Source organism: Colossoma macropomum, unplaced genomic scaffold (assembly GCF_904425465.1).
Source record: "Colossoma macropomum unplaced genomic scaffold, Colossoma_macropomum, whole genome shotgun sequence".
In the NCBI taxonomy this organism is placed as follows: domain Eukaryota; kingdom Metazoa; phylum Chordata; class Actinopteri; order Characiformes; family Serrasalmidae; genus Colossoma; species Colossoma macropomum.
In genome coordinates, this window is record NW_023494802.1 from 16,528,920 (window position 1) to 16,555,392 (window position 26,473).

The following is a 26,473-nucleotide window of genomic DNA, read 5'->3' on the forward strand; positions in this document are numbered from 1 at the left end:
TTAAAAATGAGGTTTTAACATGTTTTACTGCCTTCGCTAGATTTGTTATCTCATTACAGTCCCAGCACTGCTGAAGGAACTTGGTGTTGTCTATCAAAATAGATAAAAAAGTGTCATGCTATGCATGAAATAAATGAATAAATTAATTTATTTACTTTTAATGGGGGGGTTACCATCTCTGTGGTTCACTTGTTGGCCTTATAGTTTCAGTGCAAAACTACAGTAAATATTTTAGAAATATTTAATATATACATGGCAAAGGAAAATTTGTAATTGTAAATCATTTTTTCCCCTAAACTATTCCTTTACTTTAGGTAAACATACCAATATACAATACACTAGATCTGAAAACATCCACAGGTGTTTCTGTCCATCCTTCCACTCTGAGAAGACAACTCAGCGCTGTGGGTCTGACAGGATGTGTAGCTGCCAAGAAGAACCTCACTGAGAAAAGGAAACAGACAAAAAACATAACAGAAAACATGCAAATCAAGCAAAGAAGCTGCTGGTTTTCTCAGAATAATGGACTGACCACCCCAGAGTCCAGACCTCAACGTCACTGAATGTGTTTGGGATTACTCTGAATGTGAGAAGCAGAAAATGCAACCAACTTCTAAGGCTGAATTTTGGAGGTGTGGAAAAATATCCCTGCAGATTTCTTTGAAAAACTGACGGTAAGTCTCCTGAAAAGAACAGGAGCTGTAATAAAGGGGAAAAGTGGACACACTAAATACTGAAAAATTAATTTGATATTATATTTACATGTTAAGGCTTCTGTGTAATTGTTAAATAAATGTTTTCTACCTTTTTTCCTTATTTAATGACCATTTTGACTGGAAATTAAACAAATGAAATGTGGTTTCTGACTTTGCACAGTGCTGTAACTGAATAGAAAAGAAATTTAAAGGATCTCTTCATGGGCAGAACTTGGTTGTGTCCAGAGGTTGAAGAATGGTTTGGCGCTTTAACACCGGCAGTAGTAATACAGTTCAAATCCAATGCAAATTTGAGACGTTCACAAAGTTTCATAAAAGCCACAAGTGAATAATAACACAAACATCTTTATTATCATCATTATAATCATATCTTCTTTTTTTTACAAAAAAAAAAGGGGAAATAAAAACATTCAGTCTGCAACCCAGTTCAAAGTCAAGGAACGTTAAGAATGGCTTCTTGATGAAGTCATCTTCAAATACCGATACGATCCGGCCTTGGCGGTAGGAACCTGAAAACGATCCCGACCGAACCCTCCCCCAAGGAAAAACTCCCACACCCCAGCTCTGATGACCGGGGTGCCACACCTGAAGGAGGCGGAGGTGGACGAGCTCCCACAGTAGCGGCCACAGATCGTAAAGTAAAGAGGTTTTCTTTTAGTTTTTGGTCCGTAGATCCCGTAAGTGTACTCTTAAAACAAAACTCGGTTTCTTTCAATACAAAATATAATGCTAAGGTCAATAAATAATCGTCCATAGAAGTCCATGAGTGAGGGGGTGGGTCTCTGCTGCGTGGGATGAGGCCTGTGGATGGTACGGTGGGGGAGACACGTGACTGCGTATGGTGGATTGGAAGGAAGGAATGAAATGGAGGGGGGGAAGGGAGAGAGAGGGCGAGAACGTGATGAGTGAGTGAGAATAAACATGTGATGAGAGATAGAAGGGGGAAACGGAGAGGCAGGGCATGAGAGGTGCACATTTATAGCGCCTTTTGAGTTTGAGACACAAGTAGAACACGCACAAACATTCTTACATTAGAGGGAAAAAAGGGGGACATTTGGCAAAAAAAAGAAGTTGCATTTCTGTACGACTTACATTTGTTATACAGAGGACTGTTGTATTTTATCAGTAAAGAGCATTAAACAACATACACCAGCCTTCATCACACACACACACACACACACACACACACATTTCGTTTGAGACTGTAAGAAGGCCGGGCTAATTTGGCACCTAGAGAAATGTATGTAAACATAAGCAGTTCTACGTCTCAAAAGTCTTCCTCTGTCCTCAGAATACTTGCTGTAGAAGTGTCTGTTTGGCCTGCGCTGTGTTCAGCTGAAAAAGTGAGGGAAATGCCGGGTTACAGGAAAACTCCAGCATTTTTCAACCTAACATCTGGCACATCTGTAGCGTACAGTCGATTTATACAGTCGATAAATTCTAAATAAAGAGCCATTTCTTCTAGAAAAACCTGCAATCTGACAGAACTGAAGTGCTACACACAGTAAATACGGTGTTTAAAGGAAAGAGGCAAAAACTATTTGAAACAGTTGGTTAATCTGTAGTTTATATAACATGAAAGCTATCTAGCAAAACCTAATCCAGCTGAAATTTGATCAAGTTTTAAAAGAAATGTGATCTAAAACTTCAGCTCGATCAGCTGACAACTTCAGCTATAATAAATAGTGTGCTAGCTAGCATACTTGCTATCGAAACTACCTGCTAGCCAGCAGTTTTAAGCTGATTTGCCTTATTCCTTTAAGCATCGCATTTACTGTGAGCACTACATTCTGTCCGTCAGACTGAAGGTTTTTCGATAGTTGAGCTTTTGCATCGAAAAACAGTTTATGTGACATTTCTGTAAAAATCATATAAGAATGTTACAGCATAGTTTGATGCCTTGTATTTAAAAAATGGGTCACTAAAAAAGTGGTCACTAAAAAGTAAAAGGCTATACAAAATAAAACAGAAAACAAAACGTGCGTTGCTGATTTGAGTTCCTTTCCCTGGAATTTTCAAGTCAACAAGTTTTCAGGAAATTGTAGCTCTCCTTCAAAATACAACTTTTAAAGTTATATGGATGGTGATAAAGTTATTTCCACCTTCTGGCATGGTGAATTTATTTATCACTGACCGATATGGAGTCTTAAGTAAGCCAAACTGGTGTACTGATGTGTACTGATGCCTGCAATTTCAGTAATATTAGTAACGGTAACACTGGAGGATTAGGATTAGGAGCTTTAGGCATACAATGGTACAGTGCTTATGGGAGAGTTACGGATAAATCAATGAGCAGCAAGCTAACAAAAGCAGTAACAAAGAGGAAAGCTACAGTTCCCCTCGAGGCAAAATGCAATGTAATGCAAAATGCAATGCAAAGCGGTATAAAGGCTACAATCACTAAGGTTGAAAATATGCAGCCACTGTTGCTCTCACTAGACCCCATGTGTCAAACACAAGGCCTGCGGGCCAAATAGGACTGTGTCACAGTTTCACCCTGAGATGCACTACAGTCCCCAGCATGCACCGCAACATAGTGTGCGCTCTGACCCCCAACAACAACCTATGGGCTGGCGGTTACATAAAAAAGGAAAGATGCCTGGTATCTAGTTTAAGCAAACAGGTTTTTAAACAACTACCTAAAACAATTTATTTTTGTTTAGAATCATTTTTGAATAAGAATTAAAGCCTCTTTTGCTGTTACAGTTTTGGCATATTTTGAATAAACCGTGGCTCGTGTGGGTTATGGCAAAATGTTAAGTAAAAATAAAATAAAAACACGGCTGGCCCACAGATTTGCTGAGATTTAACATGGCCCTTCTAGTGGTTGAGTTTGACACCGCTGATCAAGACCTTGGTGATAGAAACTAGAAACTGTGTTCAGCTTATTTTCATGTTCACCCTGCATTTACGTGATGAGAATAATGTTAAATGACTGAAGGCAAGAAATCTGGTGAAGCTTGTTTTGTCCACTTATACAGCTACAACAACACACTGCTTTTTTTTTTACTGGTCATTGGTCCATACGGTCCATACACTACAGATGCTGTGCAGTTCGAAAAACGCTGGTTTATTCCTTTAAATCTGGTGTGTACAACATTCTGAAAGATGCTCAGAGTGCTGATGTTTCTACGAGTGTGTGGAAAGTACCTATGGAAGGATTTGTGTGTGTGTATACCTGTTTATAAATCTCTGATAAAAATATATCCAGCCAAAGGCTCTGCTAACACCTTATATAGGTTCACTGAACCTTAAACACTCACATCCTTTAAAACACACACACACATACATACATCAACCGGCTTAAGTTAGACTGGTCACATCTTACTGGAAAATAAGAACAATACTAAATTCAAGTTCATATATTTATATATATATATATATATATATATATATATATATATATATATATATATATACATATATTCATTCTACGGTACATCTTCATGCACAACTGGTGGTTCATCTGAGAAAATAAAGAAGTATATATATTTTTTTGTACCACAGTATATGAAATTCCTAAATCCTGTTTTGGCAAAGTAGCCAAATAACTCTAATATGTCTAAATAGAACTTCTCATTCTATCTTTAAATTCTGTGTTTTGACATTATTTTTTGAATATAAATCTGTATATTCTACACTGAATAGATATTTACATAAGCATCTCATGGAACAATGTAAGCAGGGCCCAACCGATACATCGTTAGGCCGATAATATCGGCCAATATTAGCGTCCTGCGGTAGAATTGGTCGATAATACATCCGTCCTTTTTTTGTTATGATGCATAAATAGAAACAAAAAACCAACACAGAGCATCCGGGGTAGCTCCGTCCCTATGACTATGATATATTCTTAAATGTGTGAGTTTCTGTTGCTGAGCTGAGTTTACGAAGTATGGTAATGATAAGCCAATAAAGCATTATCTGCTGATTTTAACGGTTATCAGAATTTCTAGCCCTGTATCAACATCGTACACGTTCATATCAGTTGGGCCCTAAATGAAAGACTGAAGTGTGGTGAGGATTGAGGGCCGTGCCCACGTTAACAGGGCACTAATGTGTTTAACTGATGTAATCAGCATAGAGTAACCATAGACCGCTCTTTAATGAGCTCTGGTGGATGTAGATGCCTTTTGCTCGTTTGGAATATGAATATGAAAGGGCTGAGCTCAGACGGCTCTAAAGCACTGGGTTCACTTTCCGCAAAACTGCTCCCAGTCCTAAAAATTCTGGAGGACGAATCAGAATCTGTAGATCTAGCTGATTAGAGGGGGGAGGTTCTGTCTACATTAGTCAAGTAGAAATAGCTTTATGCCAACACAACTGAAGAAAAACATCAGATCAGTGCCGTAATAATGAAAAGATAATAATTCTGACATTTTTCTGATCTGCCCATTTTCCTCTACTACTGAGGTTACACACATAAACAGTCTCTCACACACAGAGCAGTGGTTGCCTTGCAAGTTCACATTTTGAAATGTACAGACACAGAGAGTACGGTAGGTACCTAAAGATCACAGTGTTAGCACCAGAATTTAGAACTGACCACTACTTTCATCTCATCCGGTCATCCTTTTACCACTCGGGGCTGACTGTAACTGATGCATTCAGTAACGTTGCATGTACGAATTTACGAAGAACTGTAATGAAATGTAATGGACGTGTAATTGAAAACGAGATAGAATTGAGTTTGTGCTGTGCGTTCAGCGTAAAGAAAGGCTATTGTGTGTGTGACAGCAGCTAATCAGTCCCGTATGACAGAGTAAAAACTGGCGTCATTCTGTACGTGTTTAGCTAAACGCTATGCCACAGACGGATTTCAACAGTAGGCTCTCCTACAGCTCAAATCCGGAATTGCTGAAATACCCTGGAATTTCCCAAGAGGCAGCTTGATAAATTTGCATATTTACATTTTAGTGGTCATTGCTATAAAACATAATTCCAAAAAAGACAGGATAGTATATGTGAAACGAAAATGAAAACACTAAGCAGTGATTTGTGAATCCACAAATCAAGCAAAAAACAGTCCAAAGACAAAATATTTAATGATCTACCTTCAAACATTCATTGGTTTTTGGAAATATTCACTCATTCCGCAATTGATGCCTGTAACGTGTTCCTAAAACGTTGGGACTGGAGCAGAACTTGAATGTAGAATGTAATGAAATGTTTACAACTTTAAACTGGTGATGAAATCATGCTTGGGTGGAAAGGGAGCATACAGGAAAGGCCTGGTCCTTTATAAGCAAGGATGGGTTGAGGCTGACCACTATGCCAAAAAAAATGCATCAGTGGATAATCCAACAATTTAACCCTCTACTGCATGCATTATGAGAGGAATTAAAAAAAAATATTCAATTCACTTTTCTTGCATAAAATCGAGCTGATTATTAAATTCAAAAACATTTTTAAATAGTAATGTGTGCAGGGGTCCTTTTGGGGTATGTTGCCCTGAGGGGGTACTTCACTCTTAATATCATCAAAAAATTCAGGGAATTAGGAGAAAGGCAAAGCTGAAAAACCACAACAGAATGACTTCGATGCCTCAGACAGCACTGCTTTAAAAACTGGCAGTGATGGATCTCACCACATGGGCTTGGGATATATTTTATTGACAAACACCATTTATCCCTGCCTCTATAAATGCAAGCTATGCACAGTGGAAGCTATACATCAACAATGCCGAGAAACACTGCCGACTTCTCTGGGCTCGGGTTAATCATAAATGGACTGATGCACAGTGGAAAATGTATTCTGGTCTGACAATGTTTTGTTCTCCGGTCCAGAGACCAAAGATACCATCCAGATTGTTACCAGCATAAAGTTCAAAAGCCAGGGTATGTCATGGTACGGAGGTGTATTAGCGCATAAGCCTCTAACTTGCACATCTGTGAAGACAACATCAACACTTAAAAGATGTACACACATTTTGCTGCCTTCTAGATGACGTCTTTTTCAAGAGCGTCCATGCTTATTCACATTCTGCATGTGTTACCACAGCATCGCTGTATGCTAGACTGGCCTGCCTGCTGTCCAAACCTGTGTGCTGCATTATGAAGCACAAAATACAACAATGAAGGTCCTATATGGCTGCGCACCTGAACACTTTTATAACTAGAGAACAGAAAAACATTCTGCTTTAAAAACGCATTACGTGGTGTCTTCAGTCCCCAAATGATTATTAAGTGTTGCTAAAAGAAAAGGTGGTGTAACATAGAGGTAAACATAAACACGCTCCTGTCACAACGTTTTGGGAAACATGTTGCAGGCATTAAATTTGGAATAATAAAAAAACGTTCATAAGGTAAAACATCAAATATCTTTGTCTTTGTACTGTTATCAATTGAATACAAGTCAAAATAAATTTACTAATCACTGCTTTCTGTTTTTATAAGCATTTCACCCACAGTCCCGACTTTTTTGGAATTGGAGGTTTGTATTTGAGAGCATCTTCTGTACTATTAAGCCCTTAAATCCTAAAAGCCCATATGTGGCCTGTAGCCCCGCAAAATAAATATCACTATAAGTTTCATAGTCCTTACTGAATAATCCATAGTTGTTTCTGGATAACAAGTCTTGAGATTAGGATTAGAATCAGGGTTCAAGAGGGTAAAAAAACAGGCTTCTACATCCAGCAATTCCTGACTGAGCTTTAAAAGCAGAAGAAAGAGAAATGGTGAGTGGAGCCCCATCTTGAGCGTTTCACTGAAAGCTCACATTTTTCGATCAGGGATCGAGTTGAAAGACAAGTAACAGTAACTTAAGATCCAAAATAATATACAGTAACTACTCTTCCTAGACTTTTACAGTAGTATATGGAGCGAGTTTATGTATCTGCTTTATAGAGTAAAGGAACAAAACATGCCAACATGGGTAAAATGGATGTGAACTGGCAGCCACCAGTCAACATTATGTCATTTGTATAATGCTATTTGATGCCTGTTCACTTTCATTCATTGTTAGCAACATTAGCATAACTGTTCCTTTAGGTAGGTAAAGGAGAGAAAGGAGGCAAGATGTGCATCCGCTCAGCTCCAGCAAAAATACAATGCAACACACACACACACACACACACACACACACATACACACACTCACACACACACATACACACACTCATCAGAACAACTAGGCTACAATGTGTTTCAGAGCCCTGTCATGAAATATGATTATCTTCTAAACATACAGTATCGCAATATCAGCGCAATACACAACAGGCGTTAACGCGGTGTGTGTATGTGTGTATATATGTATACAAGTGGTCAATCTATATGACCACAACAACACAAGATGTTCCATTCTAAGTCTATTGAGTGGAAACCAGCGCCTCTCCAGCTTCCTCTGGAAATCCAATACATACCGTTTGAAAATTTTAGAAAGGCAGCTCAACATTTTGTCAATGAACCATCTTTTCAACTAACCCTGCCAGAAGAATTCATTCGTGCCATTAGTGCACAGTGTCAGCACTGTGTGACAAACCACTAAATGAATGGAATTACTACACAGGTAATGGACCTGGGTAGGAGATCCAGTACATTATTTGCCAAGGAACTGGGTGACTATTGAAAAACCATAGAACCGTAAAAAACAGTAATTCATCTTGATTAAGGAGTCTAAACGCCAAAATTTCAAACTATTCCAACAGTCAAAATTTCCAAAAGAGTCCTTAGGAATCTATACGCTAAATTTGTCCGAAAAGGCCCCATTTACTCCTTGTTGCTTCATGTGACTTATCTGGATTGAAACCCAATAAGATATTAAGCAGATGCATTTACAGTAGGGATTCACTGATATGGGAACTGTGGGCTAAACATTTCATGTGTCTGCCAATGCTGATATGTAAACATGTATCAACTGTAGAAATTAAGACTAAATCTATCTGAATTGGCATTATGGAGAAGTGCTACATTTGGGCCCAATCCCATTTCACCCCTCACCCCTACCACTTAGCCCTTAGTTCTCTATTTTGCACGTTCATGTCTGGGGGTAGGGTGTCCCGATTTTTGTTGAGATAGAGGGGTAGGGCGAAGTGTTAGGGCTACATGGTCCCTCCTTTAACTAGCAAGGTTGCTGAACTTTACCCTCCTCTGCTATCACTGCAGACTGGCAGGGTCGCCTACAGAGCACCATTAGTAGCCTATAAATGAAGTAATGTTCTTTTTTTATTTGAGGGTCCCATTTCGTAGGGAAGATTTCAACCACTACCCCCATAACTAAGTTCCAAGGGGCTAGGTGACACTCGAAAACAAGGGGTAAGGGTAAAAATAAGAAATGGGATTGGGCCTCAATGTATAGCATTTCAAGTGCGGTAAAATCAATAAAATTTAGTTGCTGATATGATTCCAATATCATCGCACATCCATAACTTACACTAATATACAAAGGCATCTCTGGTTAGTCAGAAAACTGATTGCTATGTGGAGCATAATATGCAAATCAGCTAACGTACAACAACCAATTGCCTGGGTTGCTCCTTGTGGAAATAATGGACATCATGCTCTCTGGGCCAAAGAAGAAAAGGACAATTTAGACTGTTACCAGTGTAAAGTTCAAAAGCCAGAGTCTGTCCTGGTATGAGGGCGTATCAGTACCCTAGTACCCAACACTTCTGTTAATCTTTACTTTGCCTTGTTATGTTTAACTGCTCTATTCTAAAGCTGGTTGCTGACCTGAAAATCACAATTTTGAATTATCTCTTTACTGCGACTTTACAGTGATGTTTACAAGAAGACAGCTGTTAAGAATAAGGCATCTCCTGTCTTGGTCATCACGGTCATTGACCATATGCGTTAAACGTAATGTATTGTTGTGACACACTGAATAATGACGAGGTGAAGTACAGATTAACCCAACTGGTGCTTATTTTCACTTGCTCAGGTTGCTAAAGGCTACTGAAAGCATTTACACTTCTATAAAATCTGGCTAAAATGCCTGTCGAACCACCTCCTAAAGTGAAATGAGTGATCAGATTTAAGTTTTAAGTGAGTCTGGGGTGCATTTACCTTGCATTTTTATGTGGCTAATCTCCAGATGTGATACTGATACCTGCATGAAACACACATACATACATCATCTAAACCGCTTATCCTTCTGGGTCGCGGTGGGGTGCTGAAGCCTATCCCAGCTGTCATTGGGCGGAAGGCAGGATACACCCTGGACAGGTCGCCAGTCCATCGCAGGGCTTGCATGAAACAACCAGGTGTAAATGGGGTCTTAGCTTTAGATATTGTTCTCAGTTTTACAGTATAACATGTATATAACGTATTATAACGTCCCACCCCATCAATCTAACTGAAGGATGTACCAGAGAGGCTGAGGCTTGCTTACCCATTTACACACACACACCCTGAGAGAGCACCGAGCTCTCGTGACCTTGATCGGCTTGTATCACGTCATACGTACCAGCTTCTAGTTTGGACACGAACAAAAAAAAAAAATGACAGTTTGAACGAACAGAAAAAATAAATAACATTAACAATAATAAATTTCAAATGTACTTGAGTGACCAGTCTAATTAAGACCTAGGCATTTTCCCCTCCCTCTTTTTTTTTGACTAAATCTATCGTCCTCCTCTCAGATAATACGTTAGAAATTTGTTAGCATTCCACATGTTCTGTTCCTTTTTTGCACCTGGGAAACTTTTAACCCCTCCCTTTAAAAAAACAACGACAGCAATCATCCAACCACCACTCAACCCCTTTGCCTCAGAGAGCCAATCAGAGAAGGGAGACAGTGGACAGGTCAAAGGTGACAGGCAATAGGCAAACCGGTCAGCTGCAGAGTGGAGAAAGTGGACTCCAGTGTGTCTTATTGCAGAGGCTCTCTCGTCTCTCTTTAACCATGAATGACATCAGGAGAAAAAAACAAAAGCTCTAAACTGTGTTCGTACAAGTACTGAAAAGGAAAAAGGACCAAAAAACAAACAAACAAATAAACAGAAACATGGTCGTATGGATCAGTAGTTGTTGCTGTCGCAGCTGTAGCCACAAGCTGGAATGATGGGCCAGAAAAAGAGAGACACAGAGAAAGAGAGAGAGAGAGAGAGAGAGAGAGAGAGAGAGACTAATATGTCAACCCTGTGTCTTCCAGTTTCAGTCTGTGCAAGTTCAGAGGATTCCGGAAGGTAGGAGCTCTTCCCTCCAAGACGACAGACAGGAGGTGCAGGACGAGGGGACGATTCAGAACAATGACGAAAGAAATAAAAAAATAATCCAACCAGGACGAGAAGGCATGAAATCCCGTTAAACCAGCGTGTGCTTTCTCCTTTCTCCTTTAGTGGTTGTGCGATGGGAGGAGGTGTGTTGGGATGGAGGGATGAGAACAGAGAGCGAGAGAGAGAGAGAGGCCAGTGAAATAGGTCGGTGTTGGGTGGGGTGGGGGGTGATGGTCTAGGACTCGGAGGAGGAGCGCGAGCCCCCCTGCACCAGCGATCTGTATATGGAGGAGTTGAGGAAGCGTGGGTAGGAGTCTCTGTGCATGAGCGTGTAGATCTGCAGCTGCGCGTCCTCGAACGTGTGCGGAGTCGGCTCCTGCATCTTCCTGTTGATCACCTCCCGCACCCGCGCGTCCAGACTCACCTGGCGGAGAGAAAAAGAGAGTTTCAGATGAAGTCAATTATGTCAGCTTTATTCAACCCAGTCATATCATCCCTCGCTTTTTTAACCCGTGTGTGGTGTTGGGCTCGGTGGTGCCCGTTTTCTATGTTTACCAAAAGAAAAAATGATGCGATTTATTATTATTTCAACCCCAGATTTCTTGTCCTTATATATAAAATTACCCATTTTCAGTGTCTTCACTCTGTTCACCCCCCACATTTATATTACACATGTGGTGTTGGGTGAACCTGCGGGGAGTAAAAGTGTGGAGGTGCTGTGTCCTTCACTCTGTTCTCCTCCTACATGGCCTGCTGTTAGTGTGTGTGTGTTTATGTGTGTGTGTGTCTGTGTGTGTGAGGGTGGACAACATGGACAGACTGCTGACTGGCTACAGCTGCTAAAGGAGAACTCTACGCTGGACAATTGTGATATTTTAAACATCTGATATTTTTACACAAATTCTTATGATTGTATTGATTTAAAAACCCAATAATGCAGTGGGTCCACCAGACCACTGAGTAACAAACACATCAACACCACACAAGGGTTAAACAAAGGAGTGTTTCAGTTCTGAGTGCTTTCTGAATGGGGCACAATACAGGGCCAATCAGAACAGAGCTTATTTACATACATCAGTCTTAAAGGCACAGTAATAAAAACAGTCTGTTTAGTCCTAAGAGATAAAGAGAGGTTGGAAAACGGTCAGGTTAAAATGAATTATGACCATTTTTGGTTGATAAAACCACGTAAGTGTTCAAAAAGTGCAAAAGTGACACACACTAACACACCACCACCACATCAGTGATACTGCAGTGCTGAGAATGATCCACCAACCAAATAATACCTGCTCTGTGAGGGTCCATGGGGGTCCTGACCACTGAAGAACAGAGTAAAAGGGGGCTAACACAGTATGCAGAGAAACAGATGGACTACAGTCTGTAACTGTAGAACTACAAAGAGCACCTATATAGTAAGTGGAGCTGATAAAATGGACAAGGAGGTGGTCATAATGTTATGCCAGGTCAGTGTATATACTAGTGCTTGAAAGTTTGTGAACCCTTAAGAATTTTCTATACTTCTGCATAAATCTGACCCGAAACTTCATCAGATTTTCAAGTCAGTAAAACAGTAAAAGTTGATAAAGTCGATAAAGAGAACCAAATTAAACAAATAAAACAAAAAAATCAGACTTCGTCATTTATTTATTGAGGAAAATGATCCAATATTACAAGTTTTAGGTCTAATATATGCAGAAATATAGAAAATTCGAAAGGGTTCACAAACTTTCAACATCATTAGCAAGACAAAATACCAAAGACCCAGATTTCGGTCACTGGCTCACAACCACTGATTCAACACAAGACTTGTCTCAGTGTCACAACTCGCACTGCCGGCCACATTGCCGGAGACTGTCAGATACTGTGCCTTCCAAGATCAGCAGAAGGCAGATAATGACTCAAAGTCAGTGCGCACAGACAAACGGGACGCACTCAATGTACTTCATTCTAAAGTTAAGAACGATTTTGCATGAGATACATTTTTTCAGCGACGATATTTGATTTATGCAGCAATCAAGCAAATTCAATGTATTACTGTTTTCAGCACATGCTAACCCAGCAGAGGGCCCACATAAAGAGGCGAGGGTCCTTCTGCTCCTCATTCCTGAGTCCACCCCCCACTCTTAAATCAGCACCCCTCCCTCCCCCTCACACATACAGCACAGCACGGCCTATTTATAGAGCTCTTCTAGGGAGGCCAAGGGGGACACAATTTATAGTTTCCTGTGGTCAGACTTTATTTAATGTTACTGATAGAGAGAGAGAGAGAGAGAGAGAGAGATTTTAAGAGTTTAACTGTAGCTGTAAGTTCTCTGAGACACTGTTCCAGTGATATGAGCTGACACATGCTGATAAACTGAAGCACAGTGACATTACATATTAAGAGCACACGTGGTTTACATTAGCATATACTGAAACGCAGCAGTCACGCATGCCACTGGGGAGAAGGCATGCACAATCTGCATCTGTTCTCACTGAATGCAGTACAGTTTCTGCCTAACACTGCCCAACACACACCACTAAATGTAGAAAGAACCTGATATCTATACATTTGTCTGCACAAGTTTGAGTCAAATTATGTGTTTTTCTCGATTTTCTAAGTGAAAATAAGTTACTATCTACGGGGAACAAACTGAAATAACATTTTTCTGCAAATTTCTTTTTATTTAAACGTTTTATTTTAACACAGGGGTCGGTAAAACGTGGACCCGGGGGCCGAATGCAGCTCTTTTACTGCCCTGTTGCGGCTCTACAGCAGGTGGTTCAAAATTAAAGTTCAAAACTCATTTTAAACTTTTGACCGATTTGGACCGTAGACTAAAATCTTCTTGCTTTGAGTGACTCTTTACCTCAATTATGTTTATTTTATTAAAACAATTGATTGAACACACCAGTTTGACACTAACAAAACAACCATAACAATGCTGGAACATCACCAAATGTCTCAGTAGTGACCGTTTCGGTCACGATTTTAGCTCATTTTGAGCAGAACTCAAAAACACTGGATCAGGGGTCGGCAGCAATGCAGCTCTTTGACTGCCCTGTTGTGGCTCCACAGCAGAATTAGATTTGTAGGTAAAAATAAAATAATCCTCCTTTACAGTAAAAATAAAGCTCTGCTGATCGTTTTAACACAGTTTTAACAATAAATGGTCTTAAACGCTGCAGTTAATGTAGAACTGCTTCTTTACCCTTTAACCCTGAAGGTTGGTGCACAGACTGCTGGTCACACAGACAACATACTGGCCTAGCGAGTAGCTAACGAAAAGACAAGGAGAAAGATTTAAGACCAACATCGATAATTTGGAGATGAATGGGCTTATTTGTGTTTATAATCACTCCAGCTGGTTTCCTGATACGTTTAATCTGCAACGAGAAACTGACAAACGCTAAAGCGTTGCGAGGCTGAAGTCGCTCCTCATTCGCCTCTCAAATTTTCACGTTCCACCTCAAATGGTGCAACAGTTAGCTACATAATTTGCTACATTCTGGCACCTCAGCTTCCATGGAACGGGAAAATTCGAATGAGAAGCGACTGCAGCCTCATAAAACGTCAAACGTTAAGAGACATTTTACAAGAAACTGTTCTACTTTTGTGGAAAAGTTTCCTGCTGGAGATGCGAGAAAAGCGCTAGAACTTAGCTAAAGCTTAAAGCAGAGCAAAGTAAGTCTGCGTTTTCATTTATATTTTTAGCCTCTAGTAGGACATCAGCACACACTGAGACATATTTACAGACAAGATGGTGAAATGTTAGCTACTTCAATAAAATGGACAAGGTGGTTAGATTTTCGTTGAAACTTGTCAAAATGGCTCTTAACATTTGGGTTGCTGACCCCTGGCTGAACAAATGTGCCATGACTTTTGCATTTTTTGTATTTTTTTTATTTGCTCAATTCAGAAAATAGGCAGTAATTGGGCTTTAAAATGTGCAGAAGTGTGTTCTCTGTAGATGACGTGTTCATTTATTTTCACTTAAAATCAACAAAACAACTATTAAAACATTAATTAAAACAACCAGGGGTGCCTAAACTTCTGCATTCAAATGTCTATATAGTAATGTGAAGAAGATTTAACATCTAAACACATTACAATGCAAGACAATTCATCTGGGAAGTCCCAGTAAAATTATATAACTATATAACATTGGAATAAATACGAATAAACATGAATACAGTAACAAATAACAATAACTACTTGTTTTTTTAAAAAAAGTATATTATTTAAGCTGGTTACAAGAACAAAGTCAGGCTCCAGGCTTCTGGATGTCCCCACCTATCACACAGATTTGTACAAATCCACTGTCTGATTTAAATTAGTGAAGTATTGATTAGAAAAATCTGATATTAGATGATGACTACAGTTAATGCCAGGCTGCCATGAGGAGAAGTTTGAAAAAGAGTTGTTTTCTGTTAATTACATGTTTCACAGAACTTGGCTGTCACAGTTCTTCAACTGACCTTAACTGATCTTTAATCTCTTCAAATGCTCTTCAATGGTTTTGCTTATTTTGATTCCTCGTTTCTGTTCCTCTACAATTTGTTTATACTAAAACTCTTCTCATGCATAGTGTATCATCATGTGATCCCTGTGTTGTGATACGCTTCAGTACCAGGAAGTAGCTCACAGTGCCCGGCTGTGGCTTCAACATTTGCATACAGTTTGAGTACATAATACACACAACACCCAAACAGACACCACACAGTAACATGCACACACAGTGCAGGGATTCCAGGTTAATCACAATAAAGACTCCTTTCAAGCTATGTGTGTTTGTGTGTGTGTGTGTGTGTGTGTGTGTGTGTGTGTGTGTGTGTGTGTGGGTCATAGTCTTCACAGAGACGGACATTTTGGTAACGCTTTCTGTACTGTATTCATAAATATAAACATGCTTATAACTCTCTGTAACTTGATAAATTATAAACTCTAATAATGCCTTATTAGGCTGTAATAATGTACGGTGATTAATTTGGTAACACTTTCTATGAATGTCACGTTTGTAAGCATCTATAAACACATTTATAATGTTATAATGCCTTCATATGGCATTATAAACATGATTATAAACATTTATAAAAATGAATTACACTGGATTAAACTTTATAGCCATGTTTGTTATATATTATGAATTGTTAATATAATGCATTATAAGTAGTGTTGATAACATGTTATAATGTCAGTGCCAAAGAAGTCAGTCCCAGAATGGAGAGCGTAAAGTAAAGAGAAATACCAAGCTAACGGTGGTGTATATTACCTTTCCCACATTGGGTAAAACACTGATGGCAGCTCTAGTTTAAACTCTGACATTTGAAGCCTGTAATGAGCTTTACTGTGAATGTTTTACTGTTTCAGTAAATCCTTCAGTAAATACTTCAACTTGAAGCCTCACTCTTAACACTGGAGGAGGCTTTAGTACAGTACGCTTCACTTTACTTAGAGTGGACAAATACGACTTATGAGCTCTTATAATTTGTTATGATCAGTACTTATAATGTATTATGTTAACAATTCATAATGCATAATAAGCATGGCTATAAAGTGTAATGCATTTTTATAAATATTTATAGCCATGTTTATAATGGCTTATGAATGCATTTATGCATGTTATGAATGTGTTTATAGATGCTTACAAAGGTGACATTCATAGAAAGTGTTACCATTAATTCTTTCTTGATTATGAACGTTTTCACACAAGTGTTAATATCTATTATAATGCCTTGTAAACAGAAAATGATCTATATGTAATTGCAAAGCACCAACTTATAAAGCACATACTTATTACAACAACTATAAAAACATTATAAGGACCATAGCACTGCAGACCCACAGTACAATATACTCTAAAACAATAATGTATTCAGACCTTAGATATTTACAAGGATTATGTTATGATCTACTTAAATCCAATACATTCACTGAGACAGTTATAAGCTAAATATATACAAAATCATCATCTGTAGGGTACTTTCTGTTGGGAGGTGGCTGCCCCAAACCCCAACCTCTAAATTTACACTTCTTTTTTTTCAATTTTAAAAAAATATTTTTAATTATAATTTCATTTTAGTGACGTTGAAAGATTTGGATTCATCAGGAGTTTAACTTTTAAATAACAAAGTATCAAATGTCCCATGTTTTCATGAAACTCCCAAAGCACAAAGAGTTTTAGTTCACAGGCGGAGCCTTATTTTAGCCACACCCCTGTATTTTAGAGAAGGACTTGAGACTGTATCCCTGTCCCTCGTGGCCACATAGTGAGCAATTAGACCTAGTTAGAAGTAAATGTGTCCCAATGTCTGAAAATCAGTGTGTAACATTAGTAATTGTCACTATCGAAACACGTGTTCTGCAATTAAGTAAATGTTTTTATAAAAAATGTAACGATTTTATGTGTGTACAACTACAATGTTCAACCATTTGTTTCAATAAATAAACATAATTAAGGTAAAGCATTGCGCAAAGCAAACAGATTTTAGTCTAAATTCTAAGTCAGTAAAAAAAGTTAAATATGATTTGAGCTGTGGCTTTGAACCAATTTGGCAGGATTATTCATAAACACTTAAAATGCCATCACTGAGTGCTTTAAGTAAAGTGACTGAAATTTTAAGTTAATCACATTTGAATGTTAAATGTAACACTGGCTGTGTTTACACGTAAAGATTTTTGCCAATCTGATTGAATACATTCTGATTATAGATTAAGACTGAGGTGTTTATATCTCACTCTACTCAATAATCTGATGGAAAATCAAACTACAAGAAATCCAATACAAAATTACCACTTAGTGTAGACGTTACCATGACAACGAGCATCACGTGAGTCCAGTCAGAGTGAGATGAGCAGCAGTGAGCAGTGCTTGTGTTTTTAATTGCTTTAAAATGATGTCAGACTCAGGAAAACGTCCTTCACATGTCCTTATTAAAGAAGGCCGAGAGGAAGACGTCGTGTTCTGAGACACACAAGCTGGACGTCCGTCCCACCGCCGTCTTTTAAAGATCAGAGCATAAACTTCATCTCCTCTGCAGACCAGTTTCTGCTCCGCCATGTTGAACGTTATAAACTTTCGCTATGACGTGACGAACATGATCAGAACGTACTTAAACTTTCCGATAGGGAATGTAATCAGATACAGGCGTTTACATGGTTATTATTCTTCTATTTAACAGATTATTTACAGGATTACCCACCTCGATCAATCGGATAGAGACTGTATTGTATATGGCCTCAATCAGACTAGCCTATTCCGATTGAGGTGTTTACATGGACGTGTTCTATTCCGATTGAGCTATTAGTCAGATTATTAATGGATTAGGCTGCATGTAAACATGGCTACTGCTAGGTTAATTAGGTACCGCTTATGTGTCATATTTGGACATTGTAGGACAAACAAATGTTCAAAAAAACTGCGTTTTTATCATTTTGAGAAACCGAGAAATTAAAGTTTTTAATTTTAGAATAATTAAATTAGAATAATTTTTGTGCTTTTGTAATTAGTCTGAAATGAAATGTGTCCACATTACAAACACATCACATTACAAAATCTAAGTTTAGTAGTACTTCATATAATTTATTTATAACAAAGAACAACTTAAAATCTTCATCACTGTCCTTAAAGCACTCAGTGAACATTTCAGATGTTCAGAATGTTTTATAATTGTTAGTGTATTACAGGTGCTTTATAATTTTGCACAGGTCATAATACATTTAAAAAGGCATAATAATGAATAGCACCACTTGTTTTACTACATGTTTACACACTGTCAAAAAATTAATTACAGGTTATTATTAGTTTATAAATATACTTAATAAGCACTTTTATCAAGTTACAAAGAATTATAGGTGCATTTATAATGGCTTACGCAGAAGATCACTGGGAGAGCCAATCACAGCGGGTCATGTGTCAGACCTTGTAGGTGTGTGTGAGTTCTGACGAAAGGTGGAGTTGTCCTAACAGCAGTGCTGCAGGGCTGGGACAGGGCTGACTAAACTGCCAGTAAAACAGCCACTGAAGTCATGTTCAATTCATCAGTCACTGTACTGATTGAAAACATGAGTGGATGGTGAGGGGGGGTTCATTGTTCCACAGAATGTGTGTCTACAAAAAAACAAAGAGACTGTGTATATGTGTGTGTGCGTATGTGTGTTTCATGCATACCGCGGCAGCCGTGGGTCAAGTAAAAGACCTGGTATTCTTCCAATCATTCAGACACCAGCCAGTGACCTGAACATATCATGAATTCATCAGCTATTAAAAGAACAAACTGAAACTGAGAGACTGAACGGGCTGCATGATATATAATATACTATACTAGTATAGTGATTATATTCCTACATAGTGCGATTGTGATAAGCCTTGCAATATGTTGAAACCACATTGGTGTAACCAATAATATCACCATACTGTTAAATAACTGTTCTGACCAAAATAAGTTACTTTGGTTGGATTTAATGTCGAGATGGCACTGATCCAATATCAGGTATCAGTACTGGGCTGATATCAGCAGAAAATGTTGGATTAGATATTGAAAAAAAACCCTTGTAACAAATGTAGCCTGAAATAGTACACACTCAGATTGTCTGATATCATGTTGTGTATGAACTTCTTACAGGGGCGTAGCTATGGGTGGCCTGTAGAGGCCTTGGCTGCCCAGACTTCTCATCATATTGCAGATTGTAAGGTCGTTGTTTTTTGCTTTGTCATAAGTTAAATAAACAAAAGAGACGGACAAAGCTCTCCTTAAATCGTCACAAATGTTTGGCATGTGCTATCACCATGGCAACATTCACATGGCTGCAAGAAAAGACATCTTTTTTCTCCAACACTCTGCTGCACATAAAGAAGGCAAAGTTCAATACTGTTAAAAAAAAAGACAAAAAAATGTTTTGACCATTCGCTCCAATAAAACATTTACTGCTACTGCTGTAAAAGGTGGGTCAGTTAGCCTTCATGTGCCACAGTACATGAGCTAACTGCTGTACCATTTAAGGTGGAATGGAAAATTCGAATAAGAAGCCGACCTCAACTTTGTCCATTTTCCATCTGAATTTACATGACCAAATCGTAAGGCCAATTATTCAGTAACCGCATGAAATAAATGTAAATTTTATTTTTATTTACTTATTTATTTTTAAAAGCTCCCCTCAGATTAACAGAACGTGGTTTATGCTCATACACATATTGCTATATGCTTACAATTTACTGCTGAAAGCCAAAAATCTTAGACGCTCTTTGTATTATTTTATAAAAATCATTTTTACAGAGCAGATCACTGAAGAGACGCCATCTGTTTATAGTTTATAGCCCAGATTTGTGGAAAAATGGGTCGACTTTCAGTAGAAAAAAATTGTGAGTTCAGCTTCTTTTATTATAAGGGTTTAAAATGACATCACCCATCTATTTGACTGGAAAGAAGACAGTTACAGCTCTCATATGACCCCCACCTTTAGAATGTAGCTTATGAAATATGAAAGTTATGAAGAATAAGACGAAGTGCGTTTTGGAACCACCGGTGGTCTCAAGGAGTTGAAGAGGTTAAAAGTGAGGTAAGCTATCATTGCTTTTGTCTGGTTATGGTAACAGGTGATTAAATTTGTAACAGACGAGCTATAATGAAGTAGGCTAGTTGGTGTTGGTCATCCTCACTATAATGATGTCTCTGGGCCACAATTACAAAAAAAACCTGTAACCAGCCCCCCCTGTTAAATGAAATTTTGGCTATGCACAGTTTGAGCATGATAGCCTACTTTTAGATGACTAAGTGAAATGCTCTGATTAAAAACAGCTCATTTTCATGCTTATTTAGTTGCTTAAATAGTAGTTATTAAAGAAGAAACATTGGATGGTTATCAGTTCTAGCCGATTCTGAAGGTTTCAACATCGGTATCGGAAAAGTGGTATCGTGCCATCTCTAATTAAATGAACACTTTCATCAAAACACCCACTTCTGGAACTGTGATTGTTCAAGATTCTCACAGCACACGGTAAAAAAAACACTGTGATTGGTTAAAGGGTTAATTTCCATATTGCAGCCATGTGTGGTATCAATATTGCAAAGACTAATACAACAAACAATATATCACACAGCCCTGTAAACCTAAGCAGAGGATGTCCAATTGGTGAAAGTGAGAACTGCTGATCAAATTTGGCTTAGTTTAAAATCACCTTTTGAAATTTCTATGATTTACATAGCAACAACAGCTGGGTTTCCATCCAGCTGTCAAATTCAAATTAAGCGAATAACTGAAATGGGAAATAAAGAACTATAAACTCGAGCAACTTCTTGTTCTTCTTGCTGTTTTCTTTGATTTCATGGTTTACATACAGAATGCACTAGCAAATACAATGGCTCAGGAAATGGCCATTAATCAGCTGGACTTTATGCCTGTTTATCCTCTCATATGATTTATCTTATTACTGTTGTCAGAAAACCTTGTATCTCCAAAATGGTAACTTTACAGGAGAAGGAAAAACCTTTTTATTCTTCATGATATTTACACACACGTAAAAGGCGATATGTTTCTTTCTTTGATAATATAAAGGTCCTTATTGGTTTCTTTGTCAGCTCACTGATACCTGCCACCTTCTGTCATGTTTCACAGATACGGCCAGACAAACACAGAAACAGTTAAACGATTACATGACTTAATTCTACTCACATTTACATGATTTATTCATCATGTAAATGTTTTTGTGTATTGCTTACAAAATTTTACACCTGCTGTTACCATCAAGTCTTTTTATTCCATCCCTCAATATACACATAAAAAAATACATGACTGGAAATCCAGCTAATGACTCAAACTTTCCAGCTTTGATACTTTTCACACCAGAAATGAAAAGCCCTGCTAATCTGCAGTCAAATTAAGCAGCACCTTCTTGCATAACAACATACCGTATCAGCAGCTCTGATTCTGATTCAGGTCTGCAGTACGCAAGTGGCTTTTCCTTAGAAACAAACAAGCGGAGCACAAAACCTGCTCCAGCGAGTCACATCTGCACCCCAGGCAGTGTGAAACCAGCTTTACGCACATACGCCCTCCATATGCTCTTCTCAGGAACAGACAGGTGTAGACGTCTTCCAACCCAACAATGACAAAACAAACACGCAGCACTGTGTTTATCAGCCTGTTCTCATTTTCAGTGGGACAATAGCGGAATATGTTAGATTAGTACGTTACAGTTCGAATCACGGTAAACGCTTCAGGGCTGTCTGAGTGTTTTTCCTTTAAAATCTCTAATGAGAGATGCGGCGGGGAATATAGGACAAAGGTGCTGCGCGTAAAAACACTGATTGGTTAAAGACAATGCTGGACAGTGATGACGTACACCCTAAAAACTGAAAAGGTACTTCAAGCGTTCTTCAGCAGAGGCAGTACTGATTCATGGATCATTCTATTGAACTGGTTCAAAATTAGAGTTCAAAACTCATTTTAGACTTTTGACTGATGTGGATCTTAGACTAAACTCTTCTTGCTTTGAGCGACTCTTTACCTTAGTTTTGTTTATTTTAATAAAACAACTGGTTGAACAGACCAATTTGGCACTAATTAAACAATCATATCACTGCCGAAATTTACAGTTCATTTTGAGCAGAACTCAAAAACACCAGACCAGGTGTTTTACTCCTTTACTGTCCTGTTGTGGCTCCAGAGCAGAATTAGATTTGTAGGTAAAAATAAAATAATCCTCCTTTACAGTAAAATAAAGCTCTGCTGACCGTTCAACACAGTTTAACAATAAAAGGTCTTAAACACTGGAGTTAATGTAGAACTGCTAATTCACCCTGGTGCGCAGACTGCTGGTCACCATAGCAATAACACCAGTCTCGCCTAGCTAGTAGCTAACAAAATAGAAAAGAGAAAGATTTAAGACGAACATCGATAATTTAAAGACGAATGGACTTATTTGCATTTATAATCACTCCAGCTGGTTTCCTGATACGTTTAATCTGCAACGAGAAACTGTCAAACGGTAAAAGGTGGTGAAGCTGAAGTCAGCTTCACATTCAAATTGTCCCGTTCCACCTTAAACAGTGCCGCAGTTACATTCTGGCACCTTATGCACCATTTAAGGTGGAACGGGAAAATTCCATCAGGAAGCTGGCGAATGAGAAGTGACTTCAGCCTCGTATAAAAGTCAAACATTGAGAGACGTTTTACAAGAAACTGTTCTACTTTTGAGGAAAAGTTTCCTGCTGGAGATGCGAGAAAAGTGGCTACAGCTGAGTTAAAGCTTAAAGCAGAATAAAGTAAGTCTGTGTTTACTATTACATTATATTTTTTAGCCTATACTAGTACATTAACACATACTGAGACATATTTACAGCCAAGATGGTAAAATGGACATAAAAAGTTGTGGCTCCCAAGGTGGTATAATTTTTGTTGAAAGGACAAAATGGCTTTTCTTAATATTTGGGTTGCTGACCCCTGCGCTGGATAGTCTACGTCATTGCCGAAAAAATGGTAATTTGGTAATTCTTCATGTTTCCTACTGGTTTTCTGACTTTGGGACACATTTACTTCAAAACAATGGAATCTAACTGCTCACCATGTGGCCATGAGGGGCAGGGATGCAGCCTCACTTCCCACTCTAAAATGCAGAGGTGTGGCTAAAAATAAGGCTCCGCCTACCGACTAAAATTCTGTGTGTTTCGGTACTGACATGAAAACACAGGACAACATTTAATAACAGACAATTAAATAACAGACAATATACTGTGCAGATCTACAGTGTAGTCATCAAGAATGAGACATTCAGTAGTTGACCTGATGAAAGCACATAAAGGATTTGACCACTACAACTGACCCGAAACAGCTCATAGCACTTACAATACACTTTCAACACTTAATGAGTCTGCTCTCAAGAAAACAGAGGCCCATAGAGAGAGAGAGAGAGAGAGAGAGAGAGAGAGAGAGAGGGAGAGAGAGAGAGAGAGAGAGAGAGAGGGGGAGAGAGAGAGAGAGAGAGAGAGAGAGAGAGAGTGAGAGAGAGAGAGAGGGAGAGAGAGAGAGAGTGACAGTTAATTAAAGACCACAGAAGGACCACTATGATGAGCTATACATAGAGTGAACTGTGAGACGGACAGATGGCAGGAGAGGCTGCAAAAAGCACTGTGTGGACCACCCTGTCTCTGCTGTCTTAGACACGTCCTTAACGATGTGTCCTTGGTAACGAGCTCATGTTTAATCAATCGTATTTTATAGTTGCAAAGTATAATATACTTACCTGCAAATATGAGCACTGACACAATTTACACTTGAACTGCTCTACATTTGAAAGGAGACTTTGTCAGAATCTGTGAAATCAGATCTTCTACCACTTGAACAAGCCATTTTATAACACCAGAGGAGGTTTTGTAACAAATGCAAAAATAAGCTTAACCCTTGTTGTGTTGATGTGTTTGTTACTCAGTGGTCTGGTGGACCCACCACACTGTTTTTATAAATCAATACAGCCATAACAATTCATGTAGAAATACCAGATGTTTAAAATATCACAAGTGTCCAGTATAGGGAACTCATTTAGCAGCTGTAGCCAGTCAGCAGCCTGTCCATGTTGTCCACCCTCACACACACACACACACACACACACACAGCAGGCCATGTAGGAGGAGAACAGAGTGAAGGACACAGCACCTCCACACTTTTACTCCCCACAGGTTCACCCAACACCACGTGTCATATAAATGTGTGGGGGGTGAACAGAGTGAAGACACTGAAAATGGGTTATTTTATATGTTCTTCACAGAAAATGAGCAAAGGACAAGAAATCTGGGGTTGAAATAATAATAAATTGCATCATTTTTTTCGGTAACACTTTCTATGAATGTCACCTTTGTAAGCATCTGTAAACATATTCTTAACATGTTACATAATACATTCCTAAGACATTATAAACATAGCTATAAATATTTATAAAAATGCATTATACATTATAGCCATGTTTATTGTGCATTATGAATTGTTAACATAATACATTATAAGTACTGATCATAACAAATTATAAGAGCTCATAAGTTGTATTTGTCCGCTCTAAGTAAAGTGAAGCGTACTGTACTAAAGCCTCCTCCAGTGTTAAGAATGAGGCTTCAAGTTGAAGTATTTACTGAAGGATTTACTGAAACACTAAAACATTCACAGTAAAGCTCATTACAGGCTTCAAATGTCAGAGTTTAAACTAGAGCTGCCATCAGTGTTTTACCCAATGTGGGAAAGGTAATGTACACCACCGTTAGCTTGGTATTTGTCTTTGCTTTACACTCTCCAAGCTGGGACTGACTTCTTTGGCACTGACATTATAACATGTTATTAACACTATTTATAATGCATTATATTAACAATTCATAATGTATAATAAACATGGCTATAAAGTGTAGTTCAGTGCAATTCATTTTTATAAATATTTATAACCATGTTTATAATGCCTTATGAATACATTATAACATGTTATAAATGTGTTTATAGATGCTTACAAAGGTGACATTCATAGAAAGTGTTACCATTTTTTCTTTTGGCAAACGCACACGAGGCTTAAACCAAAAAGATAAGTCTGCTATAAAATTGTATAACTGGTAAATGATGGCACTGACATATCGTTACCTGCTCCAGTTCTTGTGCCACCTCTGATGTGCAGATGTGTTTCAGTTTTACGTTAAGCTTTCTGTTTGAGTGCGTGCTCCTACCTCTTTAGGCGAGAGTATAGAGATGTAGTCTTCGTAGATCACGCGCGCCTTCTCCTCGATGGAGCTCTTGTTGATCTCCTTCTTCAGGTCCTCGCAGGCCAGCCAGAAGAGCATGTTCTCCTCGCTGTACTCCGTCCGCAGAAACTCGCGAAACACGTTCCGCCCCGCTGGGTTCTTCATCAGCTTATCGAAAGACTGAGCCCACTGCTTCATCTCCTCCACCGTCGGTTTGGTGCTGAGAGAGAGAGACAGAGACAGAGAGGACAAGAGAGGACAAGAGTTTTATTATTCAGTAATTACTATAAATTATTCTGTAAGTACTATGAATTATATTGCAGCTACCACGAAAATAATATCACTGTTGTCGGACAAAAACCTTGTATCTCCAAATGCCAACTTTACAGGAAAAGGAAAAAACCTACTTTACTTTTAATGTAAGTCAATGGAACCAGACAGTTTTCCAAGCCATTTTTGGCCATTTCTGTTGGTCCATTCCTCATGAAATTTACAATGTAAAGGGCAACAGCTACTTTCAAATTAGGTCAAAAACGACAAAAGTGGAGATACGAGGTTTTCTTCCAACAACAGCGATATGCGAGTTGTGTAGTTGTGAGACTGATATGGGCTCTAGGGCTACAACAATATGCTGACAATGTCAACAACACTGATTTTGAAAAAAGTCTCAATGTGGATTTTTACTTTGGATATTTATGAATTGAAAAGCACTCTAATAATGCTCTATTACGTTCATATCTAGAATGAAACACAGGGTTATTTACACAGACGAGACTCTGAATGATAAAAGGGAGGAAAGCAAAGAAAGCATAATATACTAATAATAGATTAGTCAAAATATTCCAATAAGAGTCCATAGGTTAGGACAGTTGAAGCCCTAGAGGGCCCACTTGTAGGTCCTGGCAGTTGAAGGG

At 38.6% G+C, this 26,473-nt stretch overlaps 1 protein-coding gene across 5 annotated transcripts in view; it reads right to left on the reverse strand.

Moving 5' to 3' along the window:
• Window positions 1-10,949: 10,949 nt before the first annotated feature.
• rgs19 (regulator of G protein signaling 19) overlaps window positions 10,950-26,473 on the reverse strand; it is an 84,728-nt gene continuing 69,204 nt past the window's right edge. For all 5 annotated transcript variants that reach the window (XM_036591403.1, XM_036591402.1, XM_036591404.1 and 2 more), the window contains 2 exons: window positions 25,545-25,779; window positions 10,950-11,292 (listed from right to left, as the gene is read on the reverse strand). In XM_036591403.1, coding sequence (XP_036447296.1) covers window positions 11,104-11,292; window positions 25,545-25,779 — 424 coding nt within the window. In that variant the 3' untranslated portion in view covers window positions 10,950-11,103. The remainder of the gene's footprint in view (window positions 11,293-25,544; window positions 25,780-26,473) is intronic.